This window comes from Pseudonaja textilis, chromosome 3 (assembly GCF_049901715.1).
Source record: "Pseudonaja textilis isolate UNSWEBS1 chromosome 3, rPseTex1.2, whole genome shotgun sequence".
In the NCBI taxonomy this organism is placed as follows: Eukaryota; Metazoa; Chordata; class Lepidosauria; order Squamata; family Elapidae; genus Pseudonaja; species Pseudonaja textilis.
Genome location: NC_141992.1, coordinates 14284616 through 14309916, shown reverse-complemented (window position 1 = coordinate 14309916; position 25301 = coordinate 14284616). Strand labels below are relative to the sequence as shown.

General features: G+C 42.1%; 1 protein-coding gene across 1 annotated transcript; it reads right to left on the bottom strand.

Annotated features, from left to right (window-relative positions):
- Window positions 1-3327: 3327 nt before the first annotated feature.
- On the bottom strand, window positions 3328-15797 carry LOC148126008 (cathepsin Z-like). Its single transcript, XM_087928955.1, has 6 exons — window positions 15324-15797; window positions 11285-11448; window positions 8797-8976; window positions 6078-6228; window positions 4844-5006; window positions 3328-3621 (listed from the first exon to the last, which is right to left on the bottom strand). The coding sequence occupies exons 1-6, from the start codon at window positions 15479-15481 to the stop codon at window positions 3508-3510; spliced, it is 930 nt and encodes a 309-aa protein (XP_087785081.1). The 5' UTR covers window positions 15482-15797; the 3' UTR covers window positions 3328-3507.
- Window positions 15798-25301: the final 9504 nt, after the last annotated feature.

Below are 25301 nucleotides of genomic sequence, written 5' to 3'. Positions count from 1 at the left end.
TATACTTTTAGATTTGGGCTAAACTGGTCCATAATGAACAATGCCTGCTGCAAAAAAAGAAACGGTTCTAAAATGGGATCAGTCATGTGGGTGACTTGCTTTATCATGACTTGCAACCTTGGAATGTAGGACCCAAACCATTCCTGGACCTTACTGGGTTCATCTAACTCCTGCCAAGGACCTGTAGGGGAAAGCCATATATGCACAGCTTCCAATCTAAAGAGGATTGGCTTCCAATCTAAAGAGGATTGGCTTCCAATCCAAGAGGATTGGAACCCACCGGATTTTAGAAACTGTTCCATAGTTTGCTTTGATATTCTACTGCTCTTTGTACTATACTGGGTTAGATATAGATACAGATTAACAGAATTGGAAGGTGCCTTGTAGGTCATCTAGTCCAACCTCCTGCCCAAGCAGGAGACCCTACACCATTTCTGACAGATGGGAGTCCAGTCTTCTTGAAAACTTCCAGTGATGAAGTTCCCACAGCTTCTGAAGGCAACTTTTGTTCCATCAGTTGATTGTTCTCACTGCCAGAAAAGTTCTCCTTATTTCTAGGTTGAATCTCTCCTTGATCAGTTTCCATCCATTATTCCTTGACTGGCCTTCAGGTGCTTTGGAAAATAGCTTGACTCCTTCCTCTCTGTGGCAGCCCCTCAAATATTGGAATGCTGCTTATGGGTTGCATAACATCCTAAGCTTTAACTTGGTATAAAAGGAGTAATAGCTGGAGACCTTCAGGGAGGAAGAACAGACAAATTCCTGGGCTTACCTGTTTCATTGTCAGTTCTCAATGTAAAAAATGTTCCTCATGAGAACAGAATTGGAAGGGACCTTGGAGGTCTTCTAGTCCAACCCTCACTCAGGCAGGAAATTCTTTACCAGGGGTGTCAAACTCACATCGTCACGACATCATCACACAATGTATTAGGACTTTTTTCCCCTTCGCTAAACCAGGTGTGGGCATGGCCAGTGCGTGACTCATCTAGCCCATGGGCTGGGATTTTGACAGCCCTGCCTGATACTATTCTGGACTATCCAATTGAACATGAATGGATTCACCTGCATTTTCAACACACCTGCTGTGGTATTCCTGCACAAGTATTGGAGAACAAGTCCCCTTGTTCTCTTGTATGCCAACCCTTCAGATATCTGAAAAGTGCCATCATATGTCATACCCCTGGTGGAGACTGACTCTGAGGAAGAGGAGGAACAGCCAACAGGGAGTGGGAGTGTGGCTCCAGAGGTTGTGGAGGAGGCTGGGGAAGGGCAGAGGCCAGCTGAGCAATCAGAGGAGGATCCAGGCCCATCCCCTATCCATCCTAGGTCACGCAAGGAGGAGAGGATCGGGGAAAAGCATGGTCTACTCGGGAGGAGAGGGCCATGATCTTCCTCATAGCTTGCAGCTGGGAGCTATGTATATACATTTGTAACTGCGTAGTCAGAATTTGCTGGAGACAAAGTTTAGTGTTTTCTTTGAAAGAGGTTTATCTTTGCTGGCATTCTTCCCATGGACTCTCCTCGGTTATCTTCCTGGAATGTATGATTAATTATCTCGGCTTGCTTCGGAACTCTCGTCAATGCGGTTTGTTTTAGTTTTCTTTTTGCCTCATTATTTACTTTTGTGACTTTAAACTGCCTAATAAAACAGTGAAGTTAAGTTGAAGGCATTACCGGACTTTAATGTATGTTTTGGGTTTGGGGTTATTTTGAGAGACTGCACACATATTTTGCATTAGTCTTTTCTTCTGCACACCTAGTTCACTTAGTGTCCCTCATAAGATTCAATGCTCAGTCTCGTCTCCAGCATGATAGTCCTTCTCTGAATTTGGCTCCAGTTTTTCATGACTTCATTTTGCAGGGCCCAGAATTTGGTTGCAGTATTTCAAGTGGGGCCCAGTCAGAATGCAGAGGTACTCTGTTCAACTCCAAACTCATACTTATATTAGAGTATTACACAAATCCAACTCCTGAAAAGTTTTCAGAATATAGGATTAAATCTTAGTTTGGAAATCTAGTGATGAAGGAGATATCTGTTAGGAATAACAAGGTTACCTAACGTAGTTTGGGTAAAATAATATATATAAACTATGATAGTAAGTTTAAGTGTGTGTCACTTTAAACTGCAAAGCATGTAATTTTGGGTGCGGTTGTGAACCGTCATAAGAGGGAGCAAGAGAACCTGACGATTGCTGATTGCTAACTGTGTTCCCTACTACTGAGTTGCTGAACGTCGAAGGAAGAAAGGAGGTTTGACTTCTTCATATCTCTACTGCGAGGAGATATATTACTGGACTGATATTTGTAAGTTTACTGACCTCTTTTTCGACACTGGACTTTGCAACTGAATAATCCCTGGACGGACTGAACTAGCGAATGATATATGGACTGTTTGACTATGCTATAACTCTTACTGGAATAAACTATTTAACTAGCACAGTGTATCTGTTACGTTTATCTCACATATTTTGCCTGCCTGCCTGACTGCCGTGCAGATTCTGCTAGGGTGTATCCCTAACAATATCTCTGTTTTCATGTAACCCATTCTTCTTTCCATTGTATAGCACTGTTTCTCAATCTTGATGTGCTGGCTGTGGAATTCTAGGAGTTGAAGTCCACACATCTTAAGTTGCCCAGGTTGAAAAACACTGCTCTAATGTTAACCTCCTTTTACAGCAGCTCTTTTAAATACAGTCCTATTTCTCAATGCTGTTAGAAAACTACGGTCATATAAAGGAAGACACTGGAAAGGTGTGGACATCATAATTATGTGCATGCAACATAAAAGAGGGAGAAAGCTTTCATTAAGTCAATATAAATGCCACCCTTTCGGCTCCGCCCTTTAACTTGCCCCTAGAATAAGAGGCATCAATTTAAAGGTGATTCAGCTGTTTTGAGTTTTTTTAAAACACTCAATCCAGCATCAAATGTAATCTCATTTTGCCAAAGCATAGGTGACAACTCATGAATACTTTTCAAGAAGAAAGCAAACTTTCTGGCTTTATTTCCTGTGTACCCAATGAACAGATGCCCATTTGGGAGTGGATAGTGGTGGCCTAGCAGTTAAGTTGCTGGGCTTGTCAATCAAAAGGTTGGCATGATGGGATGAGCTTCTGTCTTTAGTACCCCAGCTCCTGCCCACCTCGCAGTTTGAAAGCATGCAAATGCGAGTAGATAAATAGGTACTACTTCAGTGGGAAGTTAATAGCACTCCGTGAGCCTTGGTATACAGCCATTCTGGCCCCACGACCGCAGAAAATGTCTCTGGACAACGCTGGTTCTCATAGCGGGAACAGAGACAAGCACCTCTCCTTACAGTCCAACACAATCGGTCAGGAAAAACCTTTATTCATCGATAAAAAGAAAGACTGAATTATGATGATATTCCATCAGCAAATGCTACTGAATAGCGCTGCCCCTTTCTTAAGAAGAGCACATTTTGCAGGATATTTTCTTTCCTATCAACATCTCCAACAGCACCAGTCAAGGAAAGTGGCCGAGGCACATTCAGAGGAGTACAGGGTCTCCATAAGCACACTCCTCTTCCAAAGCCAAGTTGTAGTACCTTCCTTTTCCATCTTTATATGCGCTGGTCACGATCCGAAGCCAGCCACGCTCTCCCTGCAAGGCATTAAGTCGCACCCATTCATGTAAGTCTTGGGTTAAGGTAGCCCTCCCGCAAAATATTTCAAATCATAATCGAGCAGTTGGGTATAAGATACAAAACTACATCGAATCAAGAAGTCAATTTTCCTAAACCACAACAATGGAATAACATGACTGATAACCACAATAGGGAGCAGAATTTCTGTCGTTAAGTGAGTCACGCTGATTTTACAACCTCTTCACTACAAATCAATTAAGCCAATCACTGCAGTTGTTAAGTGAATCATGCAGTCACTAAGGGAATCCAGTTTCCCCTATGGACCCTCCTTGTCAGAAGTCATCTGGGAAGGGTCCCATGATCACATGAACTGCAACCATTGTAAATAGATGCTGGTTGCCAAGCACCAAATGTTTATCACATGACCAAGGGGGATGCTGTGATGACCATAAGTATGAAAATTGGTTGTAATTTTAGTGCCGTTGTAACTTTGAATGGTCACCAAATGTATAGTTGTAACTCGAGGACTATCTATTAAGGTTTAACTAAACCCTACCCCTATGTAACTTGTAGAATAGGAATAGGAATAGGAATAGGAATAGAATAGAATAGAATAGAATAGAATAGAATAGAATAGAATAGAATAGAATAGAATAGGAATAAAAATAGAATAGGAATAAAAATAGAATAGGAATAAGAATAGAATAGAATAGAATAGAAAAGGATAGGATAGGAAAGAAATAGAAAAGGAGTAAGAATAAAATAGAATAAGAAGGGAATAGAAAAGGATAGGATAGGATAGAAATAGGATAGGATAGGACAGAATAGAAATAGGAATAGAATAGAATTCTTTATTAGCCAAGTGTGATAGGACACACAAGGAATTTGTCTTGGTGCATATCAGGGATGACATGCAGCAGGTTTTGACCAGTTCTGGAAAATCAGTAGTGGGAATTTTGAGTAGTTCAGCGAACCGGCAAATACTACCTCTGACTGGAGATTTTACAGTATCCTTCCCCTGTCACGCCCACTAAGCCATGCCCACAGAACCAGTAGTAAAAAAACATAGAAATCCCACCACTGGTGCATATGCTCTCAGTGTACAAAAAAGAAAAGATACTGTTGGTACATTTCAAAGCTGGAAAGCTCATAGCCTGCCATACCAAGCAGGGAACTTTACCCACCCAGCTAAATCCTTAAAAAGTAATAATATAGATCGATGTATCATGTCTTCCTTACCCAGGGATCTCCCCAAGAGTTCCGGACAATCCAATACTCTGTTCCATTTTCTACCCCCCAACCAGCAACAGAGACGATATGGTTTATTATAGGCAAGAAACTGAATTCTTCATACAGGCCTCCAGTGTATGCATCCAGTTTGGAAGTGGCCATGATCCCACAACTACATAAAAACAAAAAGCAAGAATAAAACCTTCGGGATGAAAACGACTGAAACGAGCAGCTTTAGACACCATTGTGAAGACAAAGGACCACTATCGAACTACAAAGCCTGATTTCGGTCAGATTTAGTGAGAGTCGGTGTTGTGCAGCAACTAAGGTATCAGGCTGACTTTAAGTCCATCCTTAACCCTGGGAACTCAGATGCTGGATCTTTGCAAGAAGGGCGGGGTGGGGGGATAGACTCAAAGAAGTTGGATTTGTCACTCGAGAACAACCCGGACCTCTCCCTGCAGTTTTCTTGATAAGAAGATAGAAAAGGTTTCTTCTACAATGGTTTTATTCTTTCCAACCTGTTGGGATATTTGAAAGAAAATACATAAAAAGATTCCCTGTATTAGCAGGATAACTCTTGAAAAACTAACCAAAACAAGACCATGTTCAGTGTGACTCACCTTAGGCAGGAAGCCTTGGGCCAGTCCCTGTTTCTCAGCCCCGGAGAGCAGGCAATGGCAAACAACTTCTGAAATCTTGCCGAGAAAACTGCAGGGACTAATCCAGGCGGTCTCCAGCAAGCAACACTTAACCCAGGAGTCTCCAAACTTGGCAACTTTAAGACTTGTGGACTTCAACTCCCAGAATTCTCCAGCCAGCTGGCTGGAGAATTCTGGGAGTTGAAGTCCACAAGTCTTAAAGTTGCCAAGTTTGGAGACCTCTGACTTAACCAAAGGCATTCCACACAAAAAGTTATAACAGACCAACCTGAAATAATTACGTGAAGGCTTCTGCATATTACCTAGACCAGGGGTCTTCAAACTTGACAGCTTTAAGACTTGTGGACTTCAACTCCCAGAATTCGTCCTCCAGGCATGTTAGCTCAGGAATTCTGGGAGTTGAAGTCCACAAGTCTTAAACTTGCCAAGTTTGAAGACCCTTGACCTAGACCAGTGTTTTTCAACCTTGAAGTTTAAGATGTGTGGACTTCAACTCCCAGAATTCCCCAGCCATCCCATCTGAAACTTGTCAAGGTGTGAGAAACACTGACCTTGAGGCGTAGCAGTTTGCATTGTTTTACCTGATGGGCCCATTTGCATAGATTTCCGCCATCATCTTCTCTCGACCACTGAGAGTTCCATAATCTCCCACTTTCCAGAGGGTGTAATTTTTTATCACATGGCATTCCCCAAAGGTGGTACACGTTCCACATTGGTTAAATTTCTTGCACTCTATGAAAACCAGAAAGAATTTTGGCACCAGAAAAATCGCCTTTCTCCCCCAAAGATGGGGACAATGAAATGCTGTCCTGCTTGTTGTATCTGAGGTAGTGATTTTTTTATCCAGGAATCGCCTCCTGTTTGGCTTCTAAAGCCCACCCCGCATTTAAAGTGGCAAATATAGTAAATAAATAGTTTCAAAGCTAAAAGTGGATGAGGGTCAGTTTGTACAGTTGTATATGTTCATCTATGTGCAGTCACACTTATCCTTGTGTGCTTGTATACATACATTTTGTTGTGTTTTCCACTGACATATTCATAGATGCCTTGCATATTTGCATACATATATTTATATTTTACTGTTGTTTTGCACTTCTGGTTGGATGCTAACTGCATTTCGTTGCCTGTATTCTTGGCAATGACAATAAAGTTGAATCTAATCTAATCTAGACTAAAAACTGGGAAATCTTAAATTCTAGTCCTGCTTTGGGCACAAAGTCAGCTGGGTGTCACCTCTCTCTCAGCCCTAGGAAGAAGGCTGCAATGGCAAACCACTTCCAATGTTCTAGAAAACAGCAGGGACTTATTCAAGTAGTTCTCAGGACATATATTTAAATCAATCCACCCATTATCTCTCCTCCTCTCTCTATCTATCTATCTATCTATCTATCTATCATCTCTGAATAAAAGGAATTAAAGAGTCATATATATATATATACCCCTGCTTCGCTACGAAACTATGTGATCGGGTTTAGTTTTGGGGGAGAAAAATAAGGGGAAAAATTGTGCCTCTGCCTACCAGCATCAACTGGTATTCATCAGTGTGTGAGAGAGTTGAGGGCTGTTTGGAAACTGAAGCAGTATTTGCTGTGTGAACAAGGAGACAGCAAAGAGCCTGGGGCATGGCTTAGCTCAACTGTTCTGTACTAAAGCTGGTTGCTGCTGTGAAACTAAAACTGAAACTCCTCTCCTCTGCTTGTGTTTTGCATTTGGAACAGGTTTCTTTTCAGGTGGGGAGGGGGAGTAGAACTCCTTAGCATCAGAGTGTATTAATAATCATATACAAAATACTAATGCTCTGATGGTCATTTCGAAAAATCTTTTCTTAGTGAGCACCTAGAAGCCAAGAGGAACATACATGCCAAATTTCAAGTTTGTAGGCTTTACAGTTCTGGAGATTTTGTGATGATGTGTGAGTGGTATTTGACTTTGATATAGATAGATAGATAGATAGATAGATAGATAGATAGATAGATAGATAGATAGATAGATAGATAGATAGATATAGATATAGATATAGATATAGATATAGATATAGATATAGATATAGATATAGATATAGATATATATATATATATATATCTTTTTATGACCCTTAATCCCTTTTATTTGGGGTGGTGTCGGGGTGATCAAATTGAGCTGAACGTTTCCTGCCCAGATACCCTTCCTGATACCTATGTGGCGTTCCCAGCAGATACTTTTTTATATAAATATATATATATAGCTATGAGAGCCCTATCTGATTAAAACAAGAAAAAAATATAATCTTCTTAAATACTCTACTATGGAAATGGTCTCTATATACTTGCACCAGATGTTTTTGACTTCCACTCCCAAGATGTCCTAGGCTGGAAATTTGTCTAAAATTTGTAAGTGTATATCCTATTTTGTACATCCCAAGGCACCAGGCATATCCAGTCCTCCTCCTCCTATATTCCCAACAACTACCCTATTAGATGGGTTGGGCTGAGAGTGACTGACCTAAAGTCACTCAGGCCAACTGCTTCCAGGCTTAAGGGAAGACTAGCACTCAGGGTGTCCTGGTTTCTAATCTAGCACTTTAATCTCTACATCAAACTGGTGGGAGAAAGCTATTCCACAGATACTTCCAAGAGCATCATGACTCAGAAAGCTTGGTAGCTGTGATACATCTAAAACACCTGGAGACCTTTGGTATTATATAAGCCTCCCCTATTCTTTCTAACCCCCTTGCAATGGAGGGCTACATCACAGCTTCTATGGGTGGGATGGAGACCCCTTGGAGCTGATTCCTATCTGCAGGACTTCACATCAATACAAGGAGATGCAAAGATGGAGATGCAGAGGTGAGCATATTTTCAAGTTGTAACAGGAAAGCGTTAGGGTCAGGGCTGCCCCTGTCCACTCGTAAATCATTCCTATGCCTGTTTCTGAGTTGCCATATGGAGGAGGGAGGGGAAAGGCCTGAGGGAGCAGTGCAGCAGATGAAGGCCAGAAGCACATTCCACACTTATCTTGTGGAGATTGTAGCCTAGGCTACTGGATCTTCTGCTGGAGAAAATCCTTCATTGGAGAGTGTGATTGATGACACCCAGCCCGTGAACGGGTTTCATCGGAGAATATGAATTATGACACACCCAGGGGAGTGGGGAGAAACAGGGTTATGGGTGATAGTAAATTATGTATCTCAGAGTTGGCTTCATAGGGTTAGCGCCGGACATGTTGCTCCTGATAAGTCTTTTGGATTCCTTTGAAGCTTGGCTCGAGGCTCATGATTTAATTAGGGCAATAGTTGGAACCCTGACAGCCCCATTCTCTCACTTTGATCTTTTGCCTGGTAGTTGTTGCAGGTCTCATCAGGGATGCCATGCTGGTGAGCATAAGCCCATACGCCTATGTGGTCTCCACCATGACAGGTCCCTGCCTCAGCACAGTCAATGACGTTCTGAACCGAGAGGTAAGCAGAAGGCCAGGTGCCTTTCTTCTTGATGTTGATGCGATCTGAGAGAAAAAGAGCAGAAGATGGTTGGTGTATGGCTTGAGTTGGGGCCTTCAGCATTCTGGACTTTGAGGGGTGCTTTCTTCTGGGGAGAAAGGGAGCAGACAGCCTTTGGGGGATAAGGGGCCCATGTTGACTTTGAAACTATGTCCGTTATGTTCAGGTGGGGACTTACAAGATAATGATCCCAGTGACATCCTCCCCTGGGGTACTTTTAGTTTCTAAGAACAATGTTGTGGCCTTTGTGGGACCATTCCCAGGATGGCAAGTCTAGGAAGGCAACTTGCCTGATCAAAGCCCCCACCCTTTTTTTTAACAGGAGGTAGGGCTTCAATCACACACTTACAACCATCATTTTGACTTTTTCAAACTTCTCCCCATGGCTACTTCTTATTTTAAAAAATTGCAGGTAGTCCTCAAGTTATGACTGCATGCTAAGTAATAATGGACCCCCAAAATCATACTGATTCCCTGGATGAAGTTCCAGCGGTCACCCCACCCCACCCTGTGGGCCATTTCCACCCTGGGGCTTGTGGATTCCCCTTCTCCCGCCAGCTATGCTGGCGGAGATTCAAATTGAAGCCCAAGCTTAAAGTTGCCAGCTTGGACCCTGCTCCATAGAATTCTCCAGCCAGCCATATGCTGGCTGGAGAATTCTGGGAATTGAAGTCCACAAGTCTTAAAGTTGCCAAGCTTGGAGACCTCTGCTCTAATGTGTAGATTTTATTCAGCCACTCCATCTTACATGTGAAGGCTGAGGAACTCTGGGAGTTGAAGTCCACAAGTCTTAAGGTTGCCAAGCTTGGAGACCTCTGCTCTAATGTGTAGATTTTATTCAGCCACTCCAACTTACATGTGAAGGCTGAGGAACTCTGGGAGTTGAAGTCCACAAGTCTTAAGGTTGCCAAGCTTGGAGACCTCTGCTCTAATGTGTAGATTTTATTCAGCCACTCCAACTTACATGTGAAGGCTGAGGAACTCTGGGAGTTGAAGTCCACAAGTCTTAAGGTTGCCAAGCTTGGAGACCTCTGCTCTAATGTGTAGATTTTATTCAGCCACTCCAACTTACATGTGAAGGCTGAGGAACTCTGGGAGTTGAAGTCCACAAGTCTTAAAGTTGCCAAAGTTGGAGACCCCTGCCCTAAAGAACCTGAGAACTTCTAATTGGACATTGGCTGACAGCAGGGGTTGGCCAGGAGAAAAAAGTGGAACTTTATTGAATCATTTTCATGCCAAGCCAACCAATTCTGCATGCAAATATCTGAAATCACTTTGTTCTCAGTAAAGTATATTCTTGGGGAAAAAAAATAATGTGCCAGGAGTCTTTCTTTGCTAATTAATTTAAGTGGGATGGATGACACAATGAATTTTTTTTGGCTGGAAACCAGCATTTATGTCCAGGTTTGGGGGAAAAAAAAGAAAGAAAAAGCAAATTGTGGACAATGGGTTTACTTAATAACCATCACAAACCATGTCATAAAATTGAGTCAGTCACATGGTGAACCTAATTCCGGTCTCTATTACGACTTACAGTCGTAAATTGAGGACTACTGCACCTTGAGCACCTTGCCCATTCTGGGCTGGGGGACTCTAGAAATACAGAGTTTGCTTTGCACAATTTCACAGCAACGGACATTGCTCTGAATTCTTGAAGCCCACTCACTGGGAGGGCATCTTAGTGGAGGAAAATTGCTTTGCAATAGGTCAACTTTTCTTTATCATGGAATTAAAAACACCTTGGAAAACAAGTGGAATCCTGTTTGTGGTTATCGTGGGAGCTGGCCACAGACCCAATGCTGCATATCCCTGTTGCTACTCCATAATAGACACCGATAAACCCCATATCAGTTTGACCTTTGAATCCAACAGAATTCATCTCTTCAGACTAGACTTGGGGAAAAGTTATAAGAAGTGAGAGAGCTTGTGGAAATACGGGGCAGGCTTAAAGGAACAGAAAGAGGAAGGAGAAGGAATGGTGGAAAAGGGAGTGGAATCAAAACAGGAATCAGTTTAGAATCTCTACGTAGTCATAAACAGACTAAGTCCATCCCCTCTTCAACTCCGTTGACCTTTCTCTTACACCAACATAGTGCTATTAGTTGAGTAGATTCTTTTGCATAGGCATGTTGAGTAATAAATTAGTTTAACTGGAACTTCACGAACGATCTTGATCTTTCAATTTGGGAGCCAACCCACAGAGAAAAGCACTATCGACTAAGGTTAAATTATACAGGAAGGGAGCCTCCATAGTCATGCATAGTGTATCTTTATAAAGGAGGAAACAAGCACAGCAATAGAACCACCACCTACCTGCTAGAGCACTGGTGCTGCCGTGAGCCCAGCAAGAGCCACAGTATTGGGGAATGTGCTGATTTCGAGTGGCACTCGCGTAATTGACTCCATCTCTATTTCTCCAGTCCCAACTCTTGGGCAGATTTGAGATATCCAAATATTCATGAGGACGAGGATAGGTTCTGTTAAGAGGAAAGATGAGAATGTCAGAAGGGAGAACCAACTGATACTCTTTCCCCATTTGGCGGGTGGAGGGGGGAAGGGGCAAAGGGGAATAACACACTCTACCCTTGCTGGAAGATTTTACTCATTTTTCCACTTAGCTGGCAATCGTGTTTAAGCTCCTCGTGATTCTATTGTCTTCCAGACATGCAAACCAATAACCAAAGTTACAAAATGTATACAGGAAAGTTACTCAAAAGAGAAAAGTATCGAAGACCAAGAGGTGGCATCCCAAAAAAGTATGTGGTTTGTGAAAAAGCAAAAAGCAAACTATGTGAGTCAAACAGAGCCAGCAGGCACAGACAGGAAACTCTGGTCACCCCGTTTACTATCAATAATGAAATTACACCTTTATCATCATCATCATTTTATGATTGCACCTATGTCAGCGCACCTCAACCTTCAGGCACAGAATGAACAATACTTTTTTAGACCTTTCCAAAGCCAGAATTTTCTGACATCAACAAGGATCTTTACGAGGACCAGGCATGATAAGTGACCTAAATGATAATGTTAGTAGCCAGTTTTGAGCCAGGTTCTTCTGAGAACTTCAGAATGAGGTCTAGGATCTCCCCAATGTTTATGCTCTAAGAAAATGCTTCTGGTTCTTTCCTGTGACCCAACAACTGGAAGCACCCCATGGATATACTGGGTGTTATCTGTAGGGCACTTCAGTGTAATAAGATCAAGCAGGCTATTCAATCCTGGTGGAAGATAAGATACCCTGGTTGTCCAAGAAAGCAAACAAATGGTTCATAAAATCAACCAATTTAGGGTTCCCAATTGGGTAAGAAACGACAGGCTCCAGCTATCAAATCTTGAAGACATTACGAACATCTGGCTGTTTTCAGAAGTCCACAACACTGGGAAAGATGGAGGGGAAGAGATAGAAGATGACAACCAGCGGCAAAACCGACAGTGATCGCAAACAAGATGCATTGTTGGAAGATCTGAAAGGCCAAGTTGGACAAAGATCATCCTGAAGAAGGTTCATCTATGATACGGTCACCAATTGTTGACCCTGGTTTGATCGCACATTATCTTATCAAGGAGCGGATTGAGAAGAATGCCTGACCTTGTTTACTGTGAGTCACAATCTTAAGCCCTAAACAGAAGACGAACGGAGGTCAAAGAGGTGATTAGATAATGAAAAGGGGAAAATGAATTCTATCTCGGAAGAGGAGGGAGGGGGCTATTCCTGGATCCCTTGATATTTGACACATATCCTATAGTATGACTGTTTCTGATGTGCTGAGACACACAGAATCACTTTATGAATGCAAGCATTAACACCCACACTGTTCTCTGAATGTATTTAATGATGCTGATCATTAGATGTGGACATCATATCTAAGGAACTGAATAACTAGTCTGTTCATTTGTTCCTTCCCTTCAGGGAAACAGGCAACAGAAGTAGCTGCATGGGAGAAATTTCCATGAGGAAATTCCAGGACTCAAGGCTATAATGACCACAGTTGGGGCCAACAACTAGGTTGTTCAGGGAAGTGGTTGCTAAGTGAAACCACAACTGTGCTTATGGTCTGACTTCTGCTTTCCTTTGGTTCACAGACCTTTGAAAGTGGCAAATGTGAAGATTGGTTGCAAAATGACTTTTTCATAACTGCAAATAGTCACTAAATGGAGTGGTGCAATGGCCTAGAGGTGGAGCTCTCACCTCATAATCAGAAAGCTGTGAGTTCAATCCTACGTAGAGGCAGATATTTCTCTCTCTGGGCACAATGAGAATACATCTGCTGAACAAAACTCCATATTGGCAACAGGAAGGGCATCCAGCCATTAAACACTCTGCTAGCTCCATTTATTTGCCCAGACTCCACCCCACAAAGGGATTATGGGGTCATAAGAAGAAGAAGGAATAGTAGTAGTCACTAAATGAGTAAAAAAAGTAGGAAGCTTTTTTAAAAGACATCTTGCAAGAACAGAATGGCAAAGTACTTCTAAGGTGCCACAAAAATAGCCCAATATTTTTAATCTTTTTATTTTGCTTTATTTTTAACCAGCATCATCTACAAATCTCCTCTTGGTGTATTTTCCCCTTCCCCATCCCCACAAGCCTTTAATGTTTTCTGGGCTCATGTAGCACCTCCTTGGCTTCTCCTGGGTAAAAATTAAGCGGCCTTCCAAGATCGCAGCTGGGGATTGAGATCCTAAATGCTGCTGGATTGCACCCTGAAGGAGGAGACCAAATTCCACACCGTCTCTTGCTTTGCTCTGACCTCCATTTAACCAGCCCAGCCAAACAGTTTTCCAATGCTTCCCACAGCTGCTATCAAATGGTTTTCCCTTCTGCGGGTTTCTTAATGCACCGCTACTTACAAATGAGCACAGTTGGGCGCAAAAGCTGAATTCACACCCACGAAGATGCTCGAGTCAGGTTGCTGCGCTTGCACAAAACGAAGCACCAGGGTGCAACCAATGGTGGAGTTCACCCAGCATGTTAAACTCCTCCCCATCCCCATTCAACCGAGCTTGGCGTGATGTGCGAATGCCTCACTTAACCTGGTTAAAAGGGATCACGAGGGACCTCGCTGGGAGATCTCAATCTCATCTCCATCATTTGCAGCCGAAAGTTGGGGAAACAGTGAGTGGCTGCCCATATGGTCAACCCGGGAGCGGCAGCAGCTCTGCACCATTCTGGACACAGGGGTGGTTCCTCTGGTTTCGGAGAGGCAGAAGCCTGACTTGGACCAGAGATGCTACCTTGTGGAACAGAGGTCTCCAAACCTAGCAACTTTAAGACTTGTGGACTTCAACTCTGGAGTTGAAGTCTTAAAGTTGCCAAGTTTGGGGACCGCTGTTGTAGAATATAGAATAACAGAGTGAGAAGGGACCTTGGAGTTCTTCTAGTCCAACCCCCTGCCTAGGCAGGAAACCCTACACCACTTCAGACAAATGGTTATCCAACCCTTCAGACCTGTAGTTGCCAATCAGTGAGCTGGGGACCACTGGTCATCCGTGAGAAAGTTTTGGTGGTCTGCAGAGAAATGTCACCCCCCCCCCAAAGCGATTATTCCAGGCTGCACGGGAACACAAGGCTTGCAAGGCTTGCATTCGCTTGCATTGAGAACAACACGAGGTAGTGAGGGTAGGGGGGAAAGGGCAGAAGGGGGGAACTTGCCCCATTCACCCTATGCACCTCGCCTGGCCGCCTGGCCACTGGGCTGCTTCTTTCTGCTTCTGCTTTTGGCTGCACACAAGGAAAGCAGCAAAAGTCTTTTTCTCCCCTAAATTGCCCCAGAAATGAGTCTTTGGGATGGCAAGACAAGTTTGACAAAGATTCATTTCTGGCAGAATTTTGGGGAGAGAAAGAAAGACTGCTTCTGCTGCTTTCTTTGCATGAAGCCAAAAGTCTCTCTCCCTCTCTCCCCTTAGAAGGGAGCTGAAGACGGTATCCTGCGATCCCAAATAAAGAATGAGGGCTAGGTAGGAAAACAGCGTAGGGAATTTTCCTGCAGACTTTTTTGGGGATTTTTCCCAGGGTCTCTGGTTGGCGGGATTTAAAAAATTATGAGTTTAGTGTCGCTGAGGTCCGAAAGGTTGGCGACCCCTGCTTCAGAGCAACGTAATCCAGCCCTCCAACCTCCTCCCTGTAGGAGAGGGTTACTCCTTCTCTCCGCCGCCCCCCTTTCCCCTCATCCCTTTGCGCCCTTTTGCCAAGATCCCGAGTGGCCGGACATCGCCGCGCTCCCAGCACCGGCTGCGTCTCGGGGATGGCCGCAGCTGCAGCGCCGATCCCCCACCCCCCACCCCGCTATTGCAACCGGGAGCCGAGCTGGAGCGACGGACGGGATCGCGCCTTGGTTGCCTGCCTTACCGGAGACCGGAGACCTTGCGCGGCAAGGGCTTATGGCAGCTCTGCCCTTCCTGGAAGTGGAGAGCGGCGGCGGCGGCGGGAAGGGAGGCGCAGGCGCCCAGCAGCAGCAGCAGCAGCCGCCTCAGGACGGGGACCGGCGGCAGGCGAGGCGCCGGCATGGTGGCCTCTGGCGACGCTTCTTCAACCCCCGGCCGGTTTCTCACAGCCGGCCGCTGCTTTATGAGGGAAGACCGAGGATCGGGCGTGGATGACAGCAGCGGCGCGCGCACCCACCCCCCATCCACGTGGACGCGCGCCGAAGCTCACCCACGCGCGGCTTCTCGCTGGATTTCCTCCCCCCACAACACTCGCACCGCGGAAAAGCGGAGCCTCGGAAAGGGATCCCGCCCAGCGTCCCCCGGCTTGCAGTAGCGTGACCGGCCTTGGGCCCGGGTGTGTGTGTGTGTGTGTGTGGAAATCACCGGCGGGGCTTGTTGGGGTGGGGGGGGCAATTGGAGTCTGTGTCGTTCCAGAAAAGGCCTTTGGGGAGGCTCAGCTGGGCGCCTTCCGATCTAGAAGATCAGTGAAATGGTTGTGGGATCTTTGGGAGAGAACAGAAAGTGCCCCACAACAGGGTCAGGACAGAGCTCCTCTCATCAAGCTGGCTGTGGGTCGAGGTCCCCCAACCGTTGTTTTGTAGGTGTTCTCCAAATCCGGACAAGAAGGATTCCCCTTCCCTTCCCTTCCGCTCCCCTCCCCTCCCTTCCCTTCCCCCCCTCCCTTCTATTTATTCCTATTCCATTCCATTCCATTCAATTCTAGTTGCCTCCCCCCCACTCCATTCTGCCCAGCAGTTGATCTTTCAAGAGATATTTACTGCCTGAATCTTTGGAGGACCATGAGAACCTTCAAAATCCTTAGCAGGTAGTCCTCGACTTACAGCAGTTCATTTAGTGACCGTTCACAGTTAAAACGGCAGTGAAAAAAAGTGACATGACCATTTTTCACACCTGTGACCCTTACAGTTCATGTGATGAAAAAAGGGACTCACATTATTGATGGTTGCAACGTCCCGGGGGTCATATGCACCTTTTGTGACCTCCTGACCAGCAAAGTCAATGGGGAAGCCGAATTCCCTTAACAACCTTAAAGTACTGCAGCGATTCACTTTTAACAAACGTAGCAAGAAAAATGGTAAAATGGAGCAAATTTTCCTTAACCCTGTCGTGCTTAGCCACAGAAATTTGGGGCTCAATTGTGGTTGTAAGTCAAGGATCCACCTGCACTGATGTCTTCCTTTCCTATAAATTTGACTCAGAACTTTAAACAGAAACTACATGGGTGATCATTGCCATATATCTAAGGGCTAATAAACTGATATGCTTCTTTGGATTGTTTGGTGGAACTTGGGTGCAGAGCATGCTCGTCTGGTCAGTCTCTCCCATATAGTCCTTGATGCTTCCTGGTGGTTGTTTGCCTGCAGAGTTTCATTACCCAGCTAGATAACATCACCAGTATCTAGCTGGGTAATGAGATGTTTTCAAGTAAACAACCAAGTTCAGGGAGCCGTTCTACCCTGAGCTGCGCAGAAGCTCTTCTGCATAATCTCCTTTGTAAGTTCCTCTGTGGTGTAAAAAAAAAAGAGTTTAGCAACATGGGTTTTGTGGCAGAGATGGGTCTTGGCTGCAAAGGGAGGGAGGGGGGGAGCTAGAAAGCCACAAAGGGCAGGTTGCTGATGGGATGGGATATGCCTCTTCAGCCCCTAATCAGAATAACAAGGGATCTTGGAGGCTCAGCTGAAAGTGGAAGACTAGACAGATACGGGGCTGGTCCAGGCATTTGCCATCTGAGAGAAAGGATAAGAAGGACCTCCTCCCATTTTGTGTGCAAAATGATGGGCAGGGGAATCTTCCACATTGCTCATAGGACACGGGCACACTCTTTTCTAGCATGGACACTGAGAGCTGGAAACCCACGCAGGGCAAGTTGCAAAGCCATAGGCTGCTTTACTCTTTCCTCCTAGCATTCCCGCATCAAGTTTCTGAATAACTTTTTGGAACCCAATATTCTCTTCGTTCTACTTTTTCTGAAACTCCTTAACCTCCAGCAGGATGATCAAAGTGGAATGCAATTAATCCTACCTGAAAAGAAAAAAAAACCACTGGAGAAAAATGCAATTTATTTTAAAACGATGGGCTTGCTGGAGTGAGAATTCTCTTCCAGCACTGATACTAACCTGTTACTTAATGCTGCCACATTCTGAGTTTTATATTTTCTACATAGTTTTTCCCCTCTTTTAATTTTCTCAACTTTATTTTAATTATCTCATCTCAATTCAAATCATTATATTTGTACTTTTGTCTGTCCTGTTTCAATTTCATATTATCCTTTCTCATTAAACAAATTTTTCTCTGTAATTACCAATTGGAGTATGACACCTTTATATCTTTTAATTTTATCCATTCAAACTCTTATTTAAGCTTCAATGTATACCTTTAAGATTATAGCATTCAATATAATACATAACTTCTAATCGAATTCTGCTTGGTACATTCTTAAAATACACACTATATTCTTAAAAAGAAAAAAATTATATATATGTAAATAAAACACACATTCCATTCCAATTCAATTCTATCATTAATATTCATTAAAATCTTAACATCTTTAACATTTCTTTTCAATTAAATATACTTCCTTGGGAACACTTATAAACTTTTCATAGTTAATTCTTTTTTTCCCATGTTTCTCACTTATATTTTTATAAATCATTACTAATAATTAAAATGTTTCCATTTAGTTCTCTCAATCACTTTAATTCATTTATTTATTAACAAACATTCCACTACATTACAGTAAATATTTTATCCATCATTTTAGTCATATTTTCTAAAATTATTTCTGTTTGTAATATAACAATGCTGCCTTATGTACCTTTGCAGAATTACAATTAAATTTTCACCCATTATCTCTAAACAAGCTTATGGTTACAATCCTTATATTTTTTCCCCTGTTTCTCTATTTCTTGTTTCTGTCTTTTACCATTTTTTTTCCCTTGCCTTCTTCCCCCTCTTCTTCCCCCTCCCCTTTTTACCCCCTCGTCTCTCTACTTCTAACTCTCTCATCTGTAATCCCCTCTTCTGTTGCTTTCTAATATTATACTTATCTTTCAAATTGTTCTTCTTTTTGGTTGTTTTTTCTAGTCTTAAACCTTTCACTCTCTTTCCCCCCTTTCCTTTTCCCCCCACTTAAAATTATTTGATCATTCGGTTTGCAGGGCTTCGGTGGCAGGCAGGAATCCGCGATCGTGCGCGGTTTCTGCCTGGGCTTGCTGCTGGAGTGCCCCGAGCCAGCTGGTTTTGGGGCTAAGCCACCCCGTAGAGGTGGTGAAGAGGGGGGAGATCACCAGCGAGCCGCATCTCTCCTCCTCAGCTGGTCAAACTCCCTTTCCCGAAAGCGGTAGGAGCGGTGGTCAGAAATGGCCACCTCAAAGAAGCACTCAACTGGAAAAGAAAGTGCAGGAGGAAGATAAGAAGTGAAAGTTTTGGCTGATCAGGATAAAAAGCAACAACTAAGGTACCCTGGAATTTAAATTTTATAAAAGATAACATCGCTCCCAAAGAAGAGTCAGAAGCAGCGGAAGAAAGTTCTTCTCTCCTTCCTCACATTGACAATGAAGAGAGCTGAATAAGAAATCGGAAAAATCCACTTTGGCATCAATAATTAAGCTGAAAATCTGGACATTAAAAAATGCTTTTGGTCTATAAGTAGGAAGGGAGAGGAAAAGAATAAGGGCAGGATCTGGAAGGAGGAGACTGCCTGGATTTCAAAAGAATTTAATGTAAAATCTCAATAAGACTTCTAAAAGATACATTTTAACTGGAACGTTGTAACTAAATAGTAACCACAGGAAGAGAAAATGAAAAAAGAAGAAAGTGTAAAAAGAAACAGCTTGTGTGTATTTGGATTGCTTGGTGACTTTGGGATTCTTGGATATTATATTTGAATGACTAAAAATTGGGTGGTTGTTTAAATTTTTTTACAATGGCACTATCTCTGGATGAACTGAAAATGGAATTTAAAAAATATAAAGAAGAGACACAAGAAGGGAAGGGCTCCTTTGACTCCGTTTTTCAATTCTTAGAAATGGCGATTCGTAATTACGAGAAACAACAAGAAAAGACTGCACAACAAGAAGATTGGGACAAAGAAGAAGCCATCTTTAATGAAGAAGTAACTCCATCTAGGGAAGAAAGGGGAAAGGGGGGGAAAGAGAATGGAGAATTTAAGACTTAAAAAAACAACCAAAAAAGGGAAAAATAATTTGAAAAGTGGATAGTGTTAGGGATACACCCTAGCAGAATCTGCACGGCAGTCAGGCAGGCAGGCAAAATATGTGAGATAAACGTTTTTGTAGCTTACACTCAATAAAACATACACTGTGCTAGTTAAATAGTTTATTCCAGTAAGAGTTTTAGCATAGTCAAACAGTCCATATATCATTCACTAGTTCAGTCCGTCCGGGGATTATTCAGTTGCAAAGTCCAGTGTCAAAAAAGAGGTCAGTAAACTTACAAATATCAGTCCAGTAATATATCTCCTCGCAGTAGAGATATGAAGAAGTCAAACCTCCTTTCTTCCTTCAACGTCAGGGAACACGCAGTTAGCAAACCATCAATCCAGTATATCCAGCAATTGTCAGCAATCCAGCAGGTTCTCTTGCTCCCTCTTATGGCAGTTTCACAACCGCACCCAAAATTACATGCTTTGCAGTTTAAAGTGACACACACTTAAACTACTATCATAGTTTATATATATTATTTTACTCAAACTACGTTAGGTAACCTTGTTATTCCTAACAGATACAATGTGGGAAAGTAACAGAAAAGGGGAATAAAGTAGAGGGAAATAGAGGTGGAGAGACAGTGGGGTAAAAAGAGGAGAGAGAAGAAGAAAGGGAAGAAGGAAAGGAAGAGAAGTTACAAAGGTTTGGAGCAAGATGTAAAGAAACAGGATTTATCCAGAAATAATGGGTGAAAATCTAACTGAAAAAGGGACTCTGTGAAGGCACATAAGATGGTATTGTGATATTTGTAATAGAAGTAATGTTAGAAAATTGGAAACAACATATGATTAAAAAGAGGGATAAAATAATCAGCGTAATTTAGTGAAACTTTTGTGAACAAAATAAATGAAATAAAATAAATGAGAGAATTGAATTAGGAAGGAAAGGGAACATTTTAATTAGTTAATGTTTTATAAAATATAAGTGAAGTGGGGGGGGGAATTAACTATGGAAAGTTTATAAGTGTTCCCATAGAAGTATGATATTTATCTGAAAAGTAATGTGTAAAATGTTAAGATTTAAATGAATATTAATATTAATGATAGAATTGAATTGATATGGATTGTTGTTCTAATTATATTATACATTTATAATTTTTTCTTTTTTTAAAATACAGTATGTAATTTTAGAAAGTGCCAAGCAGAATTTGAATGGAAGTTATGTATTATATTAAGTGTTATAATTTTAGGGGAAAGATATAAAGGCGTCATACTCCAATCAGTGATTACAGGAGAAATTTTGTTTAATGAGAAAAGACAGTAGACAATTGAAACAGGACAGACAAAGAATATAAGTACAATGATTTGAATTGAGATGAAATAAATAAAATTAAGAAAGTTAAAAGAGGGGAGAAGCTATATTGAAAATGTAGAATAGTAATAAGATATGGAATGGAATATAAAAATGAGCATGAACTGGAATTTGTGTCTGTACGAAGAGATGTAACACGGGACTATGCTGCTTTCAAAAAAGATGTTTTATGTCTTTATGTTTTATGTTTTGTTTGTTTATGTTTGTTTCCAAAAATCAATAAAAAAAATTTTTTTAAATTATTTGATCATTAAAGATGGCTTCTTCCTTGTCCCAATCTTCTTGTTCTGCAAGCGTTTCTTGTTGTTTTTCATAGTTCCAGATCTCCATTTCTAGGAATTGAAATCAAAGCCAAAAGAACATCTCCCTTTTTGTGCATCTTCTTTCCATTTTTAAGTTCCATTTTCAGTTCTTCTAAGAGTGATACCATTTTAAAGACTTTTAAACAACCACCCGGTTAATTTTAGTCATCTAGATGCAAAAACCAAAAATCACCAAATAATCCAAATAATCCAAGGCTGTTTCTTCTTGCTTCTTTTTTCCACTTTCTCTTCCTGGGGTTCTATTATTTTGTTACCAAGCTTCAGTTAAAATGTATCTTTGAGGAATCTTGTTAAAATTTAACTGTAAGTTCCTTTTGGTTACAGTTCCGTTCCTTAGTTCCAGGCAGTCTCCTCCATGTTTCCAGATCCTGTCCTTTTATTCTTTTTTTTCTCCTTTCCTGTTTTTAAAAACTTTTAAATATCCAGAAATCTTTATTATTCCTTTGACTTTTATTTTCAGCTTAGATGCCTATTAATGTCAAAGTGGATTTTTTTCAATTTCTTGCTTAAGTCTCTTAGCTGTCAGTATAAGGAAGGGAAGAAAAAAAAACCCAATCCTTTCCCTTCTCTCTCCTTCGCAGCTTCAAAATCTTCTTTGGGAATAATGTTATTTAATTTAAATTCCAGGGTACCTTACGTTGTTGCTTTTTTGGTTTAACCCGGTCAACCAAAACTTTCTCTTCTTATCTTCCTCCTGCACATTCTTTTCCAGTTCAGTTCTTCTTTGAGGTGGCCATTTCTGACCAGCCCTGCAACCGGAAGCTCGAAATGTCTTGAAAGAATTTTTGATATAACTGCCAAGAAAACTATGTGAATATGTTCATGTCAGGAGTTGACCATGATTTGTACATCATCATTTTAGCCATTGTCTATCCATTGCTAGATGAAGGCCTCTTCCGTAGATTTCCAACCAATATGGTCCTGAGCTTTCCTTCGTGAATTGGGCCCACAATACTTGCTGATGTCTTCGATCCATCTTGTTTTAGATCTCTTTCATGGATGTTTTTTTTAATCAAGTGGGATCCATTCTATGCCTTGGTCCACCTGCCATCAACTCTTCTTGCTTATGTGATCAGCCCATTTCCATTTCAATTCTTTTACTCACTTGGCATATTCAGTAGTAAATAGGGCTCCTTGGAGGTATGTGTATGAGAACATAACCTGAATATCTACTCTGTTATGAACTGAGAAATTTGGACAGGAAACAGCAACACCCACAAGGTCACACTGCTTTTGTCACAAAGACTCACTGCTTTTGTCAGCCCTTCTTCACTCTCCTACCATCGGGTAGGAGATATTGAAGCATAGGCAGCCACACCAACAGGCTGAAGAACAGTTTCTACCCGTGGGCTGTCAGACTTCTGAACGGAAAATAACTTCATGTTAGCATAGTATGATAGACTTGCGGGGCCGGTGCGTTGTGCAACAAGGTCAGATAGGGTAATAAGATTGGGTCTGGGTTAGGGACTTCTGTCCTCACTATGAGTTATGTTGGGGGATGGGTGCACGAAGGGAGTCTCAGCCAATCTCATTGTACACATGTTGTACTCCGACAATAAAGGTAATAATAATAAGATGAAAGCTGTTTCAAGGCATCATATTATATTTTCTGTGCCTTCTGGGTTGTGTGTATGGTATTGCAATGCATGTGGGAAAGGAGAGGGGCTTGCATCACCATTTCCCATCTTTGCTTTCCTCAGTCCAGCCTGCCCACACCTGTGGACATCATCAATAGGAAAAGACAAAGTTTCCTAATATTTGTAATCCTTGGTTTGTAGGAGATGTTACCAAATGACTCTGTTTTTCTTCCCAGACCAGATAGATTTTAAAAGCAGAATTTAGCTTCGTGTTCTGGGAAGTGCCAGAAATTCTGAAAAAGAACAGTCCTAAATCTTAGAACAAAAATGCTAACACTTTCGGAAAACTGGGGGCCACCAGAGCTGTTCTTTTGAACTGAAGTTCATCTTTGGCCATGTGGTGCCAGTTGATAAGGCCAAGGGCAGTTCACTCGAGTTCCAGCTGTAGTGTGTTTCTGGATACAGCTAAAGAGCTGATTTTATTAAATTAGCCTTTTCTTTTAAAGGGACGTGTCATGTATTCTGTGACTCCCTAAGAAACAAGTTTAGAAAAAGTAGGGTGGGAGGAAAGACTGGGTTGGTTGTAGTTTTTGCTTTTTCTGTTTGTAGAGTAGAAAAATATATATTAAATGAGCTAGTGGCAGTTTTGGTGCTAACCAATATAGCAAACTTTTTAATACTGCCGTAACTGCTTGCCAGGCACAAGATCGACAGTGTTGGGAGCTATGCAAAAAAAATAGACCAACCAACTGAATAATGAATGTGTAAGATAGGTGCTCCTCTCCCTCTCTCCCCCTCTCCCTCTCCTCCCTCCCCTCTCCCACTCTTCCTCCCTCCCCCTCCCTCCCTCTCCTCCTCTCTCTCCCTCTCCCTCCCCCTCTCTTTTTCCTCTCCTAGAAGTAGGAATGGTGGTCTCTGTTTTGGGGAAAAGAGGGTTAAAAGTCTCCCCAAATTTAAGGGAGAGAGGGCAGAATTTTGGTTGTACAAGTAGTCCTCGGCTTACAACAGTTCATTTGGTGATCATTCAAAGTTACAACTTTTCACGCCATTGCGGCATCCCTATAGCCATGTGATCAGAATTCAGAGGCCTGGCAACTGACTCATATTTATGAGGGTTCCAGTATCCCAGGGTCATGTGATCAGCTTTTGGGACCTTCTGACAAGTGAAATCGATGGGGAAGCCAGATTCCCTTAACAGCTTCATCACTAACTGAACATCTGCAGTGATTCACTTAACCGCTGCGTCACAAAAGGTTGTAAAATGGGGCAAAATTCACTTAACAAATGCTCTTAGCAACACAAATTTTGGGCTCAATTATGGTCGGAAGTTGAGGACTATCTAAGTAATTTCATTTTTTTTATTGTTCTCTTCCACATTTCAAGTGTGTGAAATTGCCTTGATAGAGGTATAGATCACCAATGAAATATTCTGAACCAGATTGTCCTCAAATGATATCCCGGAAGAGATTTTACTGATTTTTCCTTAGCTCATCCCATTGTCCTACTCTGACAACTTCTTTGAAGTTTTGCATCCACTTTATCATGCAATTTTTAATTTGTTCCATCTCCATCATTTTTTTTTCAAACTAAAACATGCTACCTGCAGCGTTTATTTGTTAAATTCCTTTCAGTGCCATCTTGAGTTCTGACATTTGCATCCCCCATGGAGAGCTGAGATGATTTTATCCAGTTCCAATAAAATAGCCAATAGATGAAATCAGGCTGGAAAATAGTAAGGGCAGATAGAGACTTAAATATGTGTCTTCCCTTTGGTTCTCCAAAATGCCCGCTTTGATGTCTTAGAGTTGGTTGTAAAAAAAGAGAGTTTTTTTTTTACTTTTTAACAATCCTCTAAAAAGGAAAAAAAAAAAGTGGAATGGTGTGCATCTCACTTCCCCCATGCTCTGCTTTTCAACAGCTTTTATATATAATTATCTTTCGGACTTAACCATGCTATCTGGATCTTAGTCATTGCAAGAGCACTGGGCACATAATTTCTAGAGTTGTTTTATCAGAATTTGTCCGGAGTTCCGGTGCACAATTAAAAATAAATTGGGCAGTCCTTCCTCTAATTAAGCTGTAGCCTAAACAAATAAGGTCCCATTCTGCAGCTGAGGAAGGATAACACACTTACAGCATCATTGCAGCCTTTGGGCAACACTGCTGGGAAGCCTGGTGCTTACAGATAAATAGATCTCTCCCTATCACAGTGGAACATGCTTTGCTATGGCTTCTCCTGGAACAGAATGCTTTTGTTTTCAGAATGGTGTCTCAGCAAAGACACAGAGTGTTATGAAGGCCATGAAAAAGAAGACTAAAAGAGATAAGCTATGGGGGAATATGTGGCAAAGATCAATTTTCTTCCTGGGAAAGGATTGCTTCAGGATTAGCCACTATCAATCATTAGCCCCTTGGGGAATGGCAGATATTTTGTGAGAACCTC

Excerpts from the sequence above, each read along its gene's own strand:
- LOC148126008 (XM_087928955.1), bottom strand. The coding sequence starts at position 15,481 with ATGCCGGCGCCTCGCCTGCCGCCGGTCCCCGTCCTGAGGCGGCTGCTG. Across the intron at positions 11,449-15,323 it reads CGCAAGGTCTCCGGTCTCCG|AACCTATCCTCGTCCTCATG; the intron begins GTAAGGCAGGCA and ends TCCTCTTAACAG. Across the intron at positions 3,622-4,843 it reads ACTCTTGGGGAGATCCCTGG|GGAGAGCGTGGCTGGCTTCG; the intron begins GTAAGGAAGACA and ends AATGCCTTGCAG.